Raw genomic sequence first — 21,225 nt, 5'->3', positions numbered from 1 at the left:
GGCCGCAAATCCGATGACACAACTACAAAGTCGATCATGGAACTGCGGCCTAGGGTGTCCTGGTGCAAAGTACACATATGGACACGCTTATGTTTGAACATGGTGTTCGTTATGGACAAACTGTGACGAGCACAGAAGTCCAATAACAAAACACCACTCGGGTTCAGATCCGGGCGACCATTCTTCCCAATCACGCCTCTCCAGGTTCCACTGTCGTTACCAACATGAGCGTTGAAGTCCCCCAGCAGAACAAGGGAATCACCCGGGGGAGCACTCTCCAGTACTCCCTCGAGTGTACCCAAAAAGGGTGGGTACTCTGAACTGTTGTTTGGTGCGTAAGCGCAAACAACAGTCAGGACCCGTCCCCCCACCCGAAGGCGGAGGGAGGCTACCCTTTCGTCCACTGGGTTGAACTCCAACGTGCAGGCTTTAAGCTGGGGGGCAACCAGAATTGCCACCCCAGCCCATCGCCTCTCACTGCCGGCCACGCCAGAGTGAAAGAGAGTCCAGCCCCTTTCAAGAGAAGTGGTTCCAGAGCCCTTGCTGTGCGTCGAAGTGAGTCCGACTACATCCAGCCGGAATTTCTCTACTTCGCGCACTAGCTCAGGCTCCTTTCCCCCCAGTGAGGTGACGTTCCACGTCCCAAGAGCGAGCTTATGTAGCCGAGGATCGGACCGCCAAGTGCCCTGCCTTCGGCTGCCGCCCAGCTCACATTGCACCCAACCTCTATGGCCCCTGCTATGGGTGGTGAGCCCATTGGAGGGGGGACCCACGTTGCCTCTTCGGGCTGTGCCCGGCCGGGCCCCATGGGTACAGGCCCGGCCACCAGGCGCTCGCCATCGTGCCCCACCTCCGGGCCTGGCTCCAGAGGGGGACCCCGGTGACCCGCGTCCGGGTGAGGGAAATCTGGGTCCTTTGTTTTTATTTTCATAGAGATTTTCGAGCTGCTCTTTGTCTGGTCCCTCACCTAGGACCAGTTTGCCTTGGGAGACCCTACCAGGGGGCTTAAAGCCCCCAGACAACATAGCTCCTAGGATCATTGGGACACGCAAACTCCTCTACCACGGTAAGGTGGCAGCTCAGAGAGTAAAATTATGACTTTTATCATAATTTTGACAAGTAAAATTTTGATTATTATTATTATAATATTGCCAAAATTTCATTTTTTTTAATAAAATTGTGACTTTTGTCGAGTAAAATTACAACTTTCATCATTATATTGCACAAATGTTCAGTTTTTCTTGTCAAATTTTCACTTGCATTGAGTAAAATGCCAACTTATTAAAACACGGGCTAAATTTAAAGTTTTTCTTGTGAAATAGTGACCTTTTTCTTGTTTACCTAAAGTAAAAATAAAGCACAAAACAGTCCTGGTTAACTGAGATACTAATCATGTTATTATTTTGACTTGGTAATATATCATATATAAACTTTGTAAATATTGACTTACTAAGACAAAATAATGATTAAGTCAAATTAATGATTTACTGTAAATAAGCGTTTGCAATAAGCATTTGAAAAAAATAGTTAAAAGAGGGGCCACATGCTGACATATGCTCGACTCATGCTTAATTTTTTACAGCATTTGGGAAGCCTGTAGTTGATTTTTTTTATGTAAATGTTATATTTTTATCAACATGTGATAGCAGGGAAGCTAGGCTGCTACATTATTAATGATTAATGTAACTATAGCTGAAAAAATAGTACAATAGCAATAGGAGATACTATTCATCCCTGAACACCATGGAGTTCATGTAGGCTTTATGATGCAGTTGCATTGTTATATCAACTATCAGAGACATAAATTCTCCATTCAATATAATGTCAACGGGCTCATAGTGATGTAACTAGTAGTTGACTGGGTATTGTTTATTATAATTTGGAGAGAGTCCGCTGCATTATGCTCAACTGCTAAACACCTTTCTGCTAACCCGCACCGTCTGCCTGCCTCTGCCGTGAGCTCTGACTCCATGCGCTCTAAATACTCACTGCTGATTGGCAGTGACTGCTCTGAATACGCACTGCTGATTGGCTGTTACATGCGCTCTGAATGCGCACTGCTGATTGGCTGTTACATGCGCTCTGAATACGCACTGCTGATTGGCTGTTACCGCTCTGCGTCTAACCAATCAGGTGGTTGTGTGGGTGGGACAATGCTGGGTGCTGCAGAGAAGCACTGACAAAGGCAGTACGAAGTGTAGCAGCTTGTTAAGACTCTAGTTTAGCGCCAAATGATAATATAAATACATTCAATAAAGTCAAATACAAATAAGGCAACAAGAGAAGTTTCTTACACTTCTCTTTTGGAAAGGAAATCTGAACAACTGATGTGGGCATCAACACCTAACCTGACAAAAAAAAATGTATTTTTTTTGTATTTTTATTTTTTTTTTAAGACTAGTTTAGGCGGTGGCTCTTTGTTGTTAAGGCGGCCGCTTTAACAACGCACTGCGAGAAACCCTGTTGTATATCTAGAAAAGGTGGTCCTAAAGATAACAAATACAAGCGTGTGTGTGTGTGTGTGTGTGTGTGTGTGTGTGTGTGTGTGTGTGTGTGTGTGTGTGTGTGTGTGTGTGTTACCCTGCAACTGTAGTAAGCAGTACAGGGTTCCAAGGTTTTCCAATCATTATTATTAGGCCTGGCCACATGGCTTAAAAATTCACAATTTACCAAAAATGTGTTTAGCAATTTTTTTTCTTCTCCTACTTTTTAAAGAAACCTGTTCATACATTCCTAAAAGCAGAGGGCATGACCCCAAAATGCAATTAAGTTTGTATTTCCACTATACATTATTGTATATGCGGTAAAGTGACACCCACTTGGCCTTTGGATCTGCTGCAGGCACACAATGGGTGGAAGAAACATTATTGCGTGGAAACAAGGTTTGGACAACAAAGCATATTTCTATTCGGTCTGTGGTTTGTAAATCAAAAAGTTTGTAAAATAAAAGGTTCGAAAATCAAGGTTCCGCTGTACGAGGATACATGTATTAGTATTCTACACTGCACTAATAAAAACACAAGAAAAAGTCACTCTTAAAATTAGTCACTATCATATAATTTGACAGCCGTGCTAATTTTTATCCAACAAGTTTTTAAGTTAAACAGCCAGAAGCAGTCATATGCTGGCCGAAGGGGCCAAAACGTTGTGTTCAATCAGCTGTTTTGATAATCTTCACATTTTTTGACAAGGCCAAAACGTTGACACTGTAAATTAACCATACTATACTGTTTGTTGAAACAGGGCTTTTTGGTTCCTGTCCACACAGCTGTTTGTCCTCAGTGAGTCACTTGTGTTTTAGAGCCATGGGCTGTTGTTGTAACTTTTTGTGTACTTGTGTTTACTGAAGTCACTTAAAGCCGAGACAAGCTTTGAATCCAACAGGCGGGAGTGGACACTGCAGTCAAAGGAAGAAAAAGAGAAATGTTTTCATGTCAGAAAGAGGAGGGAAGGTTGAAAGTCAATGATGTGTTGTTGTGTGTTGGTTTTCACCCTGGCAGGAAACCTAAAATACAACAGTGGGGGAAACTGACTTACTCATACTCTTTATTGTAATGTCTCCCTGTTGTTTGACTGCTGCAAAGTTTGCACACTTGAGTGCAGTGTGGAATAGTAAATGTAGCGACAACAGAAGTCATGATTCTTTTGAATCCTCACTGGAGTCCAAATGCTGAATTTCAGAAAAATGCTGTTGTCTTGTGTGTGTTTATGCGAACTGAAGAGATTGAGACACGCTAGAACCATTTTACCATCTGGTTCTTCAGAGCTCTATCCTCTCTCTGATCCACTTTAGTGGCCCTTGACCAAGCGCTGGCCTAGACTCTTGTCTTACCATCATGTCACTTTGGTGCAGACTCTCTCTGATGCTCTACTACAAAAAACTGTCGTGTTGTGTAAGCTTGTTCCACTACTGTCACACAAACTCTCCACACACTGTACTAATGCCTGCATTGTGCCACAAAGCCTTAGTTTTACTTTCATTTAGAATTGGCCACAAAGCTATGGAGTATAGTACAGTTTGGAGTAGGAAACTATAATCTATTTTTGTATTTGTACTTGGGTTCTCAAACTTCAAAAAATATTACTTGCGATTATCCAAATTGTGTTCATAGTTAACTCAAAATGAATCGCGATTAGTCAGAGATAAATATACATTTTCATCATTAATAAATTTACCCATGACAGAATATAATACATTTTAAAACCATGACTGGACAAATAGTTTGCTTCAATGAAGTGTTTTTCAAACATGCTTTTTCGAAGCATGTTTTGGTAATGTCAAATGTTATGTTTTTACCTGAATAAATGTTTGTGGTATTCTGTACATTACGTGTTGTACAATTTAATCTTATTCGTTTTGCTGCATAGAAAATGGCAATGTCTTAACCTACTATTAAAGTGTAATATTCAGCCTGCTAAACATTTTAGAATTTAATTAATTGCGTTAATTGCGTGTCAAAAAAATGTGCGCCGCTCAAGGAACATATTAGTTCATGCGTTGTTATTGCGTTAACTTTGACAGTCCTACTTTCTATCGAAAATGCATTCCTGCAAGCATGTACATGTTTTTCGTACACTGCATGCATTTGTTCACTTCACAGCTCTACAGGCATGCATTTTTTTTCATTTCGTCGGTGTCAGTTTCAAGTTTTCTTGAGTTTTTAAAACCTGAATTATGCGCCTCTGTCGCGGTACCGGCATGCTCCTTCCCCTGCAAACCCTCTTGCATACAGTGGTGTGAGGTGCACCTTACTACAAAATTTAACCTTACAGGTCATATAGGTTTTGAGTGGTCATCTTGTTGCAAATTCTCCATCAACACTTCCCCTGATTTCGGATCAACAAGTGGCTCTGATAATGCACCGATTAGTTCCAGCTACAATAACAGTCCCTTTTGCTCTTTAATTAACGTTGTTTTCTCTTGACAGAATAAGATCATATGCTAAACAGACAATGAAAGGGGTGGTTGTTCACCGTGTTGACATCCGGTGACGCGCTAAACCCAGACAAAAAAATTATAAAACAGTGGTATCCAAGGTGTTGCTTGTTTTTTATTGGTCTGTGGCATATTGCAAAATAACGATACCAAAAAAAAACACTAAAAACGGTACAAAACAGAGCAAAAGGCATAATGTAATGAGAAAAAGATCAAAGTAGGGATGTAACGATAAACGGTTTAATGAAAAAAATGCAGTAAAACTCACGACAGTTAGTATTATTTTTTATATTATAATTATCGTAAAAGAATGATTGATCATGGCACTTTGATAAACTCACACATCGGTGACACTGTTCATTCACTGCAGAAGCAAGCTAGCACAAGTTTATATGTTAACATGTAAACGAGAGACATTAACATCGATCCCCGATAAGAAACACCATACCCCAATCTAACATTGTATTAACACATTGATGTCTGAGCAACTAAGCTGTTCAACCGCGCACATTGAACCTACAGCATGTGCTCTCTTAGCACAGTGTTCCAACACTGTTATGGTTTCTCTCTAAAAATGGAAAACTTGCGTGTATGCATAAGTGTCCCAACCAAAACAACTGTCAGAAACACTTCAAGCATATTGTTAATGAGGATTAATGGCAGTAGAGTAGGAGTAAATATTTGGTGTGCATGCATCCATTATGTGTTACGTCTTTGTACAAAGTGACACTGGTCATCCATCCATCCATTTTCTACTGCTTGTCACTTTCAGAGTGGCAGGGGGCTGGAGCCTATCCCAGCTGCACTTCATCGCAGAGCAAACACAGATTGACAGACAACCATTCACACTCACATTCACACACTAGGTGACTATTCAAAGTTTTCAGGAATACTTGGCTTTTTCTTCTAGTTTTTTACCTACCTTTATTCGTTTTACTGTTGGATGGTCCAAACAACCCACCAATCATCAGGCTGCACGGTTTGCACAAAAGTTACAGCTAAAAAGTAGAATATATTGTCACCCAAATGTAATATGTTGTGTTCAGACTAAACAACCTGGTGAAAATGGGCCTTCATACTCTGACAACAGGAGAGGGACTACATAAACATAGGATAGCATGCCCAACCCTATGCTTTCTAGCTGTCTGTTGTCTATCATTAGAGTAATAAAAGTCCTGTTGTGCCACACTGCAAAGAGTTGTTGTCTTCAAGGCTCCTCGTCTCCCACTAAAATTGCCAGCTGCTGAGGTCTGATGAATGTTTGTATCCTGGCCCCAAAATACAGAGTCCACTTAAGGCCTTCCAGCTCCATTATCCTACAGCAAGAGAGACGGTGAAAGAGAAAGAAGTTGTCTGTCGCTCTCTTACCTCCATAATCTAAAAGTCTTTTAATTAAAGTGCGTCTCTGCAGACTCCAGAACACTCACACAAACACAGTCACGCACATGAAGTAAGAGGTTTATCCAAATATACGCGGGGCTCTTCTCCCATTTGGTCTCTTAAGTGAACGCCATCTCGCTCGCCTCGTCAGTCTCTGGTGCCATCCCCGCCCCCTCTCTCTCTTACTCTCCCCATGTCTGAAGAGTGACAGGCTTTGTTTTTCAGCTGATGTTTGAACACCGAACAATCAATGTTGGGCAAAGAGAAAGAGCGTGGGTGAAGGGTGGGGAGGAGCAACACAATTGGTTATTGACAGAGAATTCAAAGTTTGAAAGGCTGGAGGCGACATTCTTGTAAAAGGACGGAAGGCGTAAGAGAAGCGCCATGACAACTGTTGTCCATGTTCAGCTGCGCTAACTTTTTGTTTGTGCTTGTGTGCACCTGCATTTGTACCTACAACATAAGTTGTTTATGTAAATTAGTTTGATGGAGGACTGCAGCTATTGATTATTGAAATAATCTATTGATTCGTTTGTTTGAGTAACCGATTAACCAACTAAAATATGTGTCACAGCCTCAATCTGAAAATATTTTTATTCTCACTATAACCTTCATTCTCTTTTCTAATAAATGTACATCATTAACAGCACTTTTGACATTCATGCAATAATAAAAATGAAAAATATTTAAAAGTCTGCTGTTTGCCGCCACAGAGATCTTGTGCTCTCTATTGCAGCGGCTGTACGCAACTTAAAATAAATTCAGGCACGGATTTTGATCCATTTATATTAGTTACACTCATTAAAAAAATAATTGAAGCAACAGAAAATAAACCAAATCTTTTTTTCAAATCAAATTAATCAGTTTAATCTCAGCTTTCCATTAGGTTACCGAGTGAACTCAATAAAAGAAATGAACTATCGTACAGTTAATAGAATTTTTCCGATTCAAAATAGTCACACCACAGTCGAAAACAATTCATTAACTTCTATATTCCCAACATATTGTGCCCTCCAATCAGCTAAAATAACTAAATCATCTAAGCAAAAAAAAAAGCATTAACACAAGTTTAAAGCATGGGTGTCCAAACTCTAGCCCATGGGTCAAGCACGGGCTTTCGGCCCCTTCAATTTGGCCGGCGAGACGTCATGAGTTCAACAAAGTATGGCACCGTGCGGTGCTTTCAAATTTATCTTCAATACCAGGCAGTCTCTGATTGCTACATATTTGCTGCCATCTTGTGGACAATGTGAGTAAATCATATCAATAACCCTTGAAAATACTTTGAAATATTACCACATTTACTTATATGACATAATCCAAACAACCTACCCCAGTCATGGTGCAAAAAAAAGAAAAAAATGCATCTAACATAAAGGTCAACACACATAACACAACCTGCTCACTGAAAAAAATCCATCCATCCATCCATTTCCTAGCGCTTATTACCTTCGGGTTGCGGGGGGCGCTGGAGCCTATCTCAGCCATAATCGAGCGGAAGGCGGCGTACACCCTGGACATACCAGCCATCCATCCATTTTCTACGGTTTGTCCCGTTCGGGGTCGCGTGGGGTGCTGGAGCCTATCTCAGTTGCATTCGGGCAGAAGGCGGAGCACACCCTGGACATACCAATAAAAACATTTCAAATTGCATCCATTTAAATCCATTAGAGTACATGATGGGAAAAGTGTAAAACTCTCTCCACACTTTTCATTTTAGCTGCTTGATATTTCTGATTGATTACAAAACTTTGACATGGTCGTCATAGAAGTAAACAAGTTAGAAGTCAAACTTTCACATACTCTAGATATACAAATATATTAATTATATATATGCGGCCCCATGTCAAAATGTTTGGACACGCCTTGTATAGAGCCAAAAAAATGAATGTTTCTATTTTTCTAACTTATTTTGTATTTAATACAATATAGACCGTTACATCAAATAAACATAAATCCAGGCACGGGATCTTTCTGTGTGGAGTTTGCATGTTCTCCCCGTGAATGCGTGGGTTCCCTCCGGGTACTCCGGCTTCCTCCCACTTCCAAAGACATGCACCTGGGGATAGGTTGATTGGCAACACTAAATTGGCCCTAGTGTGTGAATGTTGTCTGTCTATCTGTGTTGGCCCTGCGATGAGGTGGCGACTTGTCCAGGGTGTACTCCGCCTTCCGCCCGATTGTAGCTGAGATAGGCGCCAGCGACCCCAAAAGGGAATAAGCGGTAAAAAATGGATGGATGGATGTTACAGAACGCAGGATAACCTCTGTATTGTCAGAATATAAAACTAAATTCACCCATTTTATGAAATAATGGACACATTATTTTACACGGTAATTTCCAGACTTTAACCCGCTATGGTGTACCCCGCCTTACGCCCGATTGTAGCTGAGATAGGCGCCAGCGCCCCCCGCGATCCCACAAGGGAATAAGCGGTAGGAAATGGATGGATGGATGGATTATTGATGCCTTTTGACATATCAAGGCCATTTAATGATGACTTTACATGAAATTATTACATATGTCACCTTTAAATCTGGACTGGCATTTTTTTACATAACGGTTTTAACATTCCTAGCATATATCAGTGCATACAAAAAATAAAACAGTCTTAAATCGAATGGTGATAAAGGCATCTGGTTAAAGTAAATGATATAAATATAAATGTGTTGAAATGTGGTCAAATATTTTGAAGAATTTCCATAATTCAATATAAGACAACCCTGAATATCAGACAACCTCTCCTTTGAAAGATCTCTTTTAGTTTAATATTTTTGATGACACCATTATGACGCGTATAGACCTTAAAATGTGTGTTTTCAATATCAGTAAAATATTGACTGATAGGTTTCACATAATTTATTTTCTTAACAGCTAGACAATTGTTTGAGGACTACTGTGCTTCATTGATCAACATCCTAGAATTTGCATAACTCCTTCTCTGTTCTTTTCTAACTTGTCCAACATTGGAACTTCTGTTTTCTGGTGGGTAGTGTGTCATTGCTGCATCTCTGCAAGTCACTGGAGTGTGTGAGTGACAGGAAGAAAAGCTTTGACTCGCTCTTAAAAAAGTTATTTGGCGTCATTGGCTTGTTTGCATAAATACATTGGTACACCCCGAATATAGGCCCTTCCTTTTTTGACTTAATTCTGTTCATATTAAAACATAAAATACATTACCTTATTTTCTGGACTATAAGGTGCACCAAAAATCTTTTTTTTTTTCAAAACTCGACAGTGCGGCCAATTTTACGGAATAATTCTGATTTCGCTCACCGACCTCGAAGCAGTTTTATTTGGTACATGGTGTAATGATAAGTGTGACCAGTAGATGACAGTCAAACATAAGCGATACATGGTAAGAGTTATGATGGCAATATCACTCAAGTAAACAACACCAATATTTTCTATGTTCCACTGAAAATATAGACCATTACACACCGCGCTCAAAAATCTATCAAAATGTTTTAGTACAACTTTGGTAAGCTATGAAGCCGCTCCGGTTGGTGGAATGTCTTCGCATTAAACATACGAGTATTATTATGGTGTGTGTATAGGGTAAGACATATTATCTGGTGTTTTGTTTCGCAATATTACGCAAAAGCGATTTTTCTTACCATCTGGTACCTGCTGATCTGTACTTGGTGTCTGCATAAAATTGCACGCGCCGCCTTTGTAGTCCGTACCGACGAGTCGACGACATAGTCGATAGGCTTTTTCTCTTTCTGGAACTTCTTGTTATGGAACATTCATTCTCCGCTGTTGCCATTTTTAATATAAAGTAGTGTTATGTTCTTACTTATGTCTGTCAGTATACTCGCCATGAAAGCGCAGAAACATACCGGTGTAGTGAGTTTACATTATTCACCCAAGGAACTTTAGTTATCAGGGTTTAAGTCCGACGGTTTTTCACGGAACACATTTCCGGCCTTGTTGTTGTTTCCGGATGAGGAGATCCTGCTCCGTTATTGATTTCAGTAAAGTCTGAATGTCATTACAACAGTTAGCTCCATCTTTTGACACTTTTTCCATTCCGATCCTTGCACGCTACACCGGTACAGCAAAGATGACGGGGAGAAGAAGCCGCCGATAGTGAGCCACGTAAATAAGACCGCCCACAAAACTGTGCATCCGAAAGCGACTGTCAGAAAGTGGTTTGAAGATGATCTGTAAAACATAATAACAAGAACCACCATTACAAGTTATGTAGACCACAAGGAAGTGTTTTCAATTTAGAAAAAAATTATAATAATATAACTCCTTTAATGCACCCTATAATCCGGTGCGCCTTTAATATGAAAAAAGATCAAAAATAGACCATTCATAGACAGTGGGCCTTATAATCCGGTGCGCCCTATGGTCCGGAAAATACGGTACATGGTTTTAATTGATGTCTTTTTATAATCCCACATTGCACAAGTTGTGAGACGTTATACGTGTAAGACTGAACCAAGTGAAAGGAAGAGTGTTATTTTAGAATATTTTCCAGACCTTCATGCATATATCATTTCTTTCTCTCATGCATCACTGGCCCACTCTGCTTTACACATTCCTCCCTTGTGGTTTTCACAAGGCAAATGCTTTTGTCAAAGCATAAATGTGCTGAAATGGTTTTAAGATTCCAACACCGTTTTTGTGTAACATGTTTGGGTGCGGAGGAGAATAACGAAAGGTGGGCTGTGTCTTTGGTTTTTGTGACACATCACATGGTACTGAGTGTGACCCGCAGATTCAGGTTGCAGTCACAACATTTGTAAGTGCAGAGTCTTTGTGTAGGGACTCTTAGTAGGCGGAAATGTTGAGAGATGTTCTGGTAGGATGACTGACTAATGGGTGACTTTGGGTTAGGAGTGAGAACTTCCACCATACCTCTATTCATTAGAATCCCATGAATCCATGCTGATGTTGGCTCAAGAGTCTCCCAAACCTGCACTTCTGCTTTCCATCACTTTTTGTGTTCAGCTTTGCTTTGCGCTAATGTCTGAGCAAAGAGTCTGTCGGGGGAAAATGGGCTAGAGGGAGCTTGGTAGGGAAGTGTTCACATTCCTAAAATAGAAGATGGTATCTGTCTAAGTAGTTTCTCTTGTTCTAAGACTGTGGCATAACAGATCATGTTGAGCTTGATACATTTATAATACCATGCAAATTTACCTGCCCCCGGTCTCATTGTTGAAAGCCTACAAATAGTTGCCTTCGCACATCTTTTTTGTTTTACCACATAAAGGTGTTAAATGGGGGGTTAAAGAGCCATGACGTTTTAATACTGCCAAGTTTGAAAAGCTTGAGTACCATCAGGTAAAAATGAATTTGAATTAATGCGCTGCCAGAGGGTTAGTTTGTTAATACACGCAAGTTTTGGCTGTACAATAACCAAAACGGTAAACAAAAACCGGGGCGACCTTTTAGCGAAGATGTTTGTCCAAATCCGTATCTATGAAAAAACAAGCTACCATGCAAAACTGAATCAAAACAACTGCCTGTGTAAGCAAGAAGTGAGTTCTAAAGACGTCTACAATGAATTAACAAACAAACTAACAAAAAAGATTAATAAACAGTGACCAGTAAAAACACTTTGCAGTGTTTTCAGGGTGGGTGTGTTTGTATCGAACTGAGTACTGTTTAATGTCAGCTTCAAAGAGACCTGTCCAGAGAAGGTCATCCACACTTAATTGGAAACGTGGATGGTCCAGGTCTCTCTGAAAGGCCTGTATTGACAACATTTGTGGCAGGCTGAACCACGGAACAACAGTCCTTATTTACAATCTCAGCTTTTCTGAGGAAATAACAATCATCTCTTATGTAAATGTTTTCAGAGAGCAGCGACTACAGTGATGCAGAGGTCCTCCCGGACTCTTATCCGTCAGCACCAGCAGAACCTCTCCCAGAATTCCTGCTTGAACCAGAAGATGGTTTTATTGTGAAGAACAGACCTGTTCAGCTTCGGTGCAGGGCATCACCAGCCACTCAGATCTACTTCAAGTGCAACGGGGAGTGGGTCAATCAAAACGACCACGTCACCAGAGAGAGCCTGGACCAGGTCACAGGTGACGATCAAAGATACCCAGTAAACACAACTACACACACACACACAGAGCAATGTCACCTTGTTTTTTACAGACCTAAACAACATCCTCAATTACAAACATAATATTCAACTACATGATCCATTAGTTCCTACAAGGTTTTATGTGCACCATAACTGCATTTGGCCCACAGCCAAGTCATTGTTTATATGCATGAGCTCTCTATCGTTTTCCGTAGGGCTAGTGGTGAGAGAGGTGGACATCTTGGTGTCGAGGACTCAAGTTGAGGAGCTGTTTGGATTGGAAGACTACTGGTGTCAGTGTGTGGCCTGGAGCTCAGCCGGAACCACTAAGAGCATCCGTGCCTATGTCCGCATCGCATGTCAGTACCATGGCGACATTTTGCCTATCATCCAATATATATCTGCACTCTCATATTACGTCGTCTTGCCTGATGGTGTGAGTTGTCATGTGATTGACAGTCATGTTATGGAGGAAAAAGATGACAGCGTGCCAGATAGTTTTGACTGGTGTCCATGTGTATGTCAGTGACAAACTGCATGTCCTTTGGTTGTCAAAAACAAACTTTAACTAACAGGGGATTACACTTGTGTCTTTAACCCTGGTAGACTTGAGAAAAAACTTCGAGCAGGAGCCGCTAGGGCGGGAGGTGCGCCTGGAGCAGGAGGTCCTCCTGCAGTGTCGCCCCCCGGAGGGCATGCCTGCTGCTGAGGTAAAACTCTCTCGTCATCATTCCTGTCAGCATGTTCGATGATAACAGGAGAGACATGGACATATAATGTTTGATAGCTATTTGCCACCACATAGATTTTGTGTGCGTGACTGTGCATGTGTGCATAACATTTGTCATTATTTTTTTCAAGTACTTGATATTTCAACATGGCTCCAATATTGTATCTCAAGTTGATGTGGTTAAGTTTTCCTATGCTGACCTTTTTATTGTTAATTTCTTATGCAACACATACAGTGTCAATATCATGTTGTTGATTTAAGTCCATTTTTAACATGATTGTCAGGGATTGTTACCAATATTGATTCTGAATAATGTCCAAGATGCTAGAGGGTCAAAGGTTGTATCGGTATTATGGCTTTTCCTCGCAGTGATGATTCCTCTAATAAACGAGATCCAATAAGAACAGTCCATCAAACTAGGCTCATTGTGCTGCCATCTGCAACAAAATCAGAAGGCAAGAACCTATTGAAACCTAATTTGCAAAGTTTAAAGATTATAGATTGTGGTCTGCTAAGTTTAGTCAGATTTATTAGATTCATAAAACAACATTTACTAATTAGCGAATTAAATTGAACGAAGCACTAGCGTACTCATGATTCAATAAACTAGAAAATATCTATTTTATTGCAGTGTATAGTTGTGAAGTAATGAAAAAGTAAGTGCAAAACATTCATCACTGGTAGGAGTTTAGCCAGTTTAAGTGGATTTAAAATTGCAAAGAAAGAAGAGAAATGAGAGAGGGGATACACTTACAAAGTACAAATGAAGATCGCTGTGAAGAAACAAGAACATGGTTTAATACCTTTGTGGTAGTAGCAATAGTGTGGGGGTGGTGGGATGACATGTGACATGCTGCTGACCTGCTTCTACAGTATAATAATATTTGCATTATGCTGTTGTGTCTTGTCTCAGGTGGACTGGCTGAAGAACGAGGACACCATTGACCCTTCGCAGGACTCCAACTTTCTGATCACCATCGATAACGATTTGATAATCAAACAGGCCAGGCTCTCGGATACGGCCAACTATACTTGCTTGGCTCGTAACGTGGTGGCCAAAAGACGAAGCAGCACAGCGACTGTCATTGTTTATGGTAACAAAATCATAGCCTTTGTAAAGGCAGAATCTTTCATACGGCACCTGGTCTACCTGTTATGGTGACACATACACACTTTCAAAATAGGAAATGAATGAATTACGTAAAGGCGCTTCAAATTGCTACTCATTATTTTTTTCATTCTTCATATGATTTTATTTTCATCACGTCCACGAGTGAAAGAATGCTTATGACGCTTTTTGTGTGTTTGTACATCAGTGAGCGGCGGATGGTCCTCTTGGACGGAGTGGTCTGAGTGTAACACAAAGTGCGGGCGGGGCTGGCAGCGACGAACACGTAGCTGCACCAACCCTGCCCCCCTCAATGGCGGAGCCTTCTGTGAAGGCCCACCCTTCCAGAGAGTGACTTGCACCACATTGTGCCCAGGTTAGAATGACCCATCTCATTTATCTTATTTCGAGTAGACCAGATGACACATTGAATACCTTTTAAATGTTAACAGCAGGTTTACAGCTTCGGGGCACTGGTAGTGGGGGATAAGAATGTACAAACAGTGTAGCTCAGTCACACAATGACATTTATATGATAGCTCCTCACCAATTATATATGATAGCATCACATTTTATAATAGAAATCAATACCATAGAAATATTCTACAAAGTCAAACACGCAGCAGACTCATCGAATAAAGATATGTCTTATAATTAATCCAACAATAACAACTTTTTTTTTTTTTTCCTTAGTTTATTTCGAACATGACATACATACAGCATTATACATCAGGTAATTTCATCATTTCGCAATACACAATACATCATGTCCGAAAAGGAGTAGGAAGAAGCAAAGCTTATTTAATCCTCTCCTTTCCCACGTCAGAGCGCCCACAAATATATACATTAATTCACTGACCTTCTTTACAGCAAAATAGCAAAATGACATCTGTGAGTGAGTAACACAACAGTTTTGTAACATGTACTTAATTATTTCAGTCATTATTAACATACTAAGATAAAGAATATCTTATTTTCAATAAGTTTGAAAGTGTTTCTCATAATTCTTCTTCTTTGTACTTTGTAAGCACTATTAATTTGAACATCCTCTTAAACTGGCTCATATCAGTACAATGTTTAACTTCTTTACTTAATCCATTCCATAATTTAATTCCACATACTGATATGCTAAAAGTTTTAAGTGTTGTACGGGCATACAAATGTTTTAAATTAGATGTTCCTCCAAGGTTATATTTCTCCTCTTTAGTTGAGAAGAATCGTTGTATATTCTTTGGTAGCAGGTTATAATTTACTTTGTACATCAATTTACCTGTTTGCAATTTTATCAAGTCATCGAGCTTTAAAAATTTTGACTTTAAGATAATTGTAGGGACAGAAATTGCTCATCGTCATGTAAATAAGATAAATTAAATAAACATTTTTACTTTGTCCAATAATGCACCCCTCCTAATGCAATGGTTGGGAAAACACTTATTCACGTTAAGTGATTTAACAAGTTAATAAGCAATATCATGCGGTTATATTTGAACAATTCAACATACATTAATACCTTAAGAGCTTAATTGGCTCTGTTACTCAGCTATTAACTCAAATCACTTGAATCTAAAATCAAGGTCTCCCACTGAAATGTTTTGGCCCTCCCAAAGCAGCACAATTTTAACATCAAACATGCCTTTTTGGGGATGTAACAATATACAAATTTTACGGTATGATATTATCACAGTATAAAGGCAACGGTACGATATTATTGTGGAAAAAAAGAAAAATAAAGTGGCAGGAATGTTTAGGATAAACACACTTACTGATATACACTGTACATACTTTCTTTAAACTGACAATATAATCATCCAGTGTAACAAGTGTAAAACAGCAATGTTCACTTTACTGTCTTTTAACTTAACTAAGAAACAGTGTCCTGTCGTGGACATTTTTATATCACTTTGGAAAATGCTGATTCTCAGAAAAGTTAACTGACGATTTAACTTTTATTAATGTAAATAGGGTCACAAATTGATGCTTGACCTCGCCGGTATCAATTATGTTTTAGCTTCTCATATTACTTGTCTTCTCCAAAGTGTAGTGTCACCAAACTGTTGTATTTGTCCACGCGGCTGCCCGGCGCATTTCATTCTTAAAACATGGATAACGAATCCCTTTAAACCATGAGTTGATTCAATGTTTTTGAATCAATTTTTGCAAAAACATCACAACTTTTGACTGGCTTTATGTGTCGTTGCAGAATGCAGACCAAAGAGGTTGTGTTTTTTGTCTGTCTGTCTTTTTGACCATCCACACACTCACCTCGCACACTCGCGCCTTGCAGGTAATTTTGGGAGTTGTAGTTGACTTTTCTGGCTGGCAATTTCAAAATGCCAGAAAAAAAACTACCCTGACAAAGTTATCATTTTATACCGTCACACATCATGGCATTATTGTGAGAATTTTGAAACCGCAACACCACCATATTTACAATACTGTTACATCACTGATGCCTTTCAAAAAGGAAAACAAACTTTAAAAATATTGTATAAAACAATATAATGTTCTACTAGCAAGTACATTAGTTTCATGATGCCATGTATTATTAATGTACAGCATTTACCTTAGAGAGTGGACTTCTACAGTACATCCGTCTAGCTGCCTGTCTGTCAAACACACCATCAGCGGCTTATTCATATTTTCATGGATAAATATCCACCCTTTAGATATTATTTTTATAATTTTTGGCTGGAATCGGACTCACTCTGCTTCAGTATGGTGCAGTCGAGTACTGACACGCTCTGTCATGTTTTTGATGATTTATTTTTGTATTGTCATTCATTTCTTCTTCTCAGCACTGTCCTCTAAACCCACTTTATTCCTTCCCATGCAAGCAATGTTATGTCTCTAGTGATAAGATAATGCTTGCGAGTAAGACTAGATTTGTTTGGTCGGATCTTACAGGGTTCACTGTGACATTCCATATACACCAACTAATGGCGGTGGATTTTGTAAAATAAAATTGTTGGTTGCAACTTAAAACATAACAATTAGTCAAGAGATTGCCTTACCTCAAAACACTCTTAAGTTAAGGCACTGTTAAGTTGAGGTTATGTATCACTTAATATTTTACTATTTTGTTTTTGTGTGTGTTGTTATTGTTGACTTCAAGCTGCATCAAGTCTTTTTAGTTGTCTTTTATTTACTTGTAGTCGAAATTATGACAATGACATGCGTGGTGTTATTGCTGCTAGACACTAGAATGCATGTGACATATACATTCAACCTCTTTTAATGCAGATGGTTGGCCACCTGTTGCTCTCCCATTAGGCATACATGTTATCTAAACACATGTCACAATCACATTTTTCATATGAACAAACTCTTGCGCTTCCTGAATCTGACCCAACATCAAAACATGTTCCACACCAAGAGCAAGCAAGAAGCAGGCACGCTAGTAGCTAGGCTAACCGTTAATCTAGCTGAAACCACGGCAAGAAATAAGTGATTAACAAATTGTACCTGTTATTAATCGGCAGTATAAAACCATGATCGGAACATCCCTAAAGTGATCCTTTTCATCATTTTGCTTCTTTATTAGGCTCATATTACGTTATTTTTCTACCTTTTCAAACACTTCCTTGTGGTCTACATAACAGGTAATGGTGGTCCTTTGGTCAAAATTTTTATAGATTATGTTTTACAGACCATCTTTAAGCTGCTTTCTGACCGTCTCTTCAAGATGCACCGTTTGGTGGGCAGCTTTTTTAAAAATAAAAATAACTTAGATTTATATCGCGCTTTTCTAAACACTCAAAGCGCTCATGTGCCTCCACTTTGACTCTGCCCTCTCCCTGTCAGCCATGTTGTAGTTTTTAACGCTTCTATATGGAATCTGTTGACAGATCTAATTTAGAATTATGCGCTACTTTGTGTTAGCGATGCCAACAGCGGAGGATGCATGTGCATGTACGAGAAAGTCTGACCCAAGACAAGAGGATATACTGAACATAGAATAAGAAGGAACTTAATGACTAAAATGGCAGACTCTCACAAAGTTTTTTGGGGTCATCCTCTACGGTACATCCCGATATCTGCTCCCGTCAAATGTTGAAAAACATCACAAATCTTGCAAATTTCAAACAGCTTCTTTGAAGGAAGTATGAAGGTCTTTTTATAAATATATACGCAATTCCTCCGTGGTTTAATTTCAAATTTTTGGGACTTATGCAGTTTCCAAATACATAAAAATAGGTACCAATAGGTAAGAAAAGTTAGTTGTGCATTCACTTTTTCTTCTAGTCCAAGCACTTTTCCTTCCAGGCCATCCATTTGTTCAACAATGTTTGCAGTATCATTCCTCACTTCCTTAGTGTTTCATGTCCTCATGCTGTCTATCAAGCCAAGCAAACACTCCATCATCTTTACATCGTAGTTCCTACCTGATTCCCGACTCTGGTCCAAGTCCTCCCTCTCTGCATTTGTTGCAGTAGAAGCCTTTTTTCTCCCCATGTTGTTTTGGTTTGACGGCTTTGAAGCTCAGAGGTTAGAGATAGAGGTAGCTCATCTTGCGAGGGATCTTCAGCAGTTGTACCTTGTCTCTTTCGAGGGGTTTGTTTCAACAACAAGATGTAAACAGATCTGGAATCATGGACAAGACCAGTTTGGAAGGAAAGTGCCAAAAAAATTCAAAGAACTTTGACTCAGTGCTGAGCTCTCTCCATTGGTCTCTCACCTCTGTTCTCTGAACAATTTGTAGTCATATATATATATATATATATATATATATATATATATATATATATATATATATATATATATATATATATATATATATGTACATATATGTATGTATATATATATATATGTATGTATATATATATATATATATATATATATATATATATATATATATATATATATATATATAGATATAGATATAGATATAGATATAGATATATAGATATTGCTAAATTTCCCCCAGGGATCAGTAAAGTACTTTCTATTATATATATATATATATATATATATATATATATATATATATATATATAATATTATAAATACATCTAATTATGAATAACTAGTCAATTTGAATATTTTCTAATATTTTGTGATCATAGAAGAAAAACCTTTGCCCTTGTTTTTATCTCCTGTTAAAGTTTCAACAGGCCAATTACCTCAGTGCACTTGCACTGGAGTAATTGGGCACCTTCTACACTGAAGACTTATAAAATTTGTATAGGTTTGTCATTGCAAAATGTATTTTAGATTTTAGTTGCTTTCTTTTATATTTTTTACATTTGAGAAGATCTTTCCCAGCTTTTGACTGGAATGTATTATTTCTCAAAGCTCAATTTTTATTGTTTGTAAAATTCACTGCTTCAGTTTATTAGTTTTTTTTTTTACATGTTAACATGTGTCAGTGTTACATGTAATTGCATTTTTATGCCATTTTTATATTGCTGTCAGTCACTTAGTGGGAGTAATAGTGTATCTTAATAGGAGCTACTAATTTAATCAACCTTCACCAGCCACAACATTGGATAATTCTCTTTTATGTCCTATAATTGATTACATTCACATCAGGACCCCCGTACTAATTAAATGTCTCACACAGTCGTGCCAGTTGATGCACAACCAGGACTCGGACCTGAGATCATAGAAATCCTCTCTCATTACTAAATGATCCACTTTTACCGAATCTGTGTTATTTTTCAATTCATCGTTTAGGATGATCATGTCCAATTTCCTGCTGCAATAGTGACTGAAGTTTTTTGATTTTTGGTTTGTTTTCTCACATGTGTGCTGCGTCATTCCAGTGGATGGAGGCTGGACAGAATGGGCAAAGTGGTCCGCCTGTAGCACAGAGTGTACCCATTGGCGAAGTCGCGAATGCCTGGCCCCCGCACCCAGAAATGGAGGGAAGCATTGCAGCGGCAGCATGATGGAGAGTAAAAACTGCACTGAGGGGCTATGTGCACGCAGTAAGTAACCACGTTTTTGCTTTTGAACTGAGTAAATACTAAACTTGACTATATTCCCACATTAAATCTTCTGTATGATAGAATCTGAGGGCATATAGAGTTTCTCAGGCCTCCATCTGGACATGTCCCCTTCTATTATAGTTGTTGCCCCAGGTGGTCATTCAAGTGATAATAAAACAGAAAGTGATTTCTTTGCACAGACAGTCTATTTTATAAGGTGCATAGCATGGCAAATCGATTTTATACAGCTCTGCATACCTGAGGTGGGAAGCCTCTTGCAGCGGCATGAGTAGGACATGCATCCTGTAGAGATAGATGCGAAAAAAAACAGCTACGTCCTACTAACAGATGTTTCAGGGAGGAACGTGTTAGTTTGCACAGGGAAAAGGCCAGTGAGCCACGTCTAAAAAGCATAGAGGGAGAGTTAGAGTTGGCTACCAGAGCGGCAAACAAGCATGACTCATTCGAGTCAAAAAATGAGCACAAGGAAGAGCATATGAGATTGAGGCAGACGAGCGCTGACACCAAGTGTGGAAGCCGTGATGAGCTGGGAAGAATCCAGCTGACAGTGTATTAGAGCACACGCTAAGAGACATACACAAAGTAGCGTTCAAGCATTCGGACAAACCTCCCAGAATGCATCAAGGGGATTGGATGTTCCCTCAGAGCTTCACTTCCACTCTTAGACATACACGACAATACGGACATAAACCGATTACTTGTAGCAGCAGATCAAACCCAACACAAAAATGTCTCGAAGGGAAAAGATGCACTTATGTTATTGTTACACAAGATGACAAGCATTATGGAGAATCTGTGAAAGTGTCACTTGGCATACCACAGATCACTGATTGACTTGGTTTTTTTTGCCTTTAAAGTATTATTATTTGGCTCTCCAGTGTCTCATTAATTGTAATTCCTTTGAGGGTAAACAAAAACAGACCTCATAAAAATGTCACTTTGTTGATGGTGGATTCTACTGCTGGATGAACAGGATCCATGTTGAAATGTTTTGTGACCTCTCAGCAAAGATGTTTGGTCACTTGCTCAATCTAATAATATCCAATGCAAAAGCAACCAAGCGGTTGTATGATAAA

The 21,225-nt window shown here is 39.3% G+C and overlaps 1 protein-coding gene across 7 annotated transcripts in view; it reads left to right on the top strand.

Moving 5' to 3' along the window:
* Window positions 1-21,225, top strand: part of unc5b (unc-5 netrin receptor B) — a 132,478-nt gene that overhangs the window by 83,548 nt on the left and 27,705 nt on the right. For 6 of the 7 annotated variants that reach the window (XM_061910504.1, XM_061910502.1, XM_061910506.1 and 3 more), the window contains 6 exons: window positions 12,131-12,361; window positions 12,579-12,722; window positions 12,970-13,073; window positions 14,007-14,187; window positions 14,410-14,577; window positions 19,964-20,128. In XM_061910504.1, the coding sequence (XP_061766488.1) occupies window positions 12,131-12,361; window positions 12,579-12,722; window positions 12,970-13,073; window positions 14,007-14,187; window positions 14,410-14,577; window positions 19,964-20,128 (993 nt within the window). The remainder of the gene's footprint in view (window positions 1-12,130; window positions 12,362-12,578; window positions 12,723-12,969; window positions 13,074-14,006; window positions 14,188-14,409; window positions 14,578-19,963; window positions 20,129-21,225) is intronic. The other variant, XM_061910505.1, reaches the window with a different exon arrangement.

The sequence above is a fragment of the Nerophis ophidion genome, linkage group LG09 (assembly GCF_033978795.1).
Source record: "Nerophis ophidion isolate RoL-2023_Sa linkage group LG09, RoL_Noph_v1.0, whole genome shotgun sequence".
Taxonomy (NCBI): domain Eukaryota; kingdom Metazoa; phylum Chordata; class Actinopteri; order Syngnathiformes; family Syngnathidae; genus Nerophis; species Nerophis ophidion.
The sequence above is the reverse complement of the archived record's forward strand: the minus strand, read 5'-3'. Positions and strand labels throughout refer to the sequence as shown.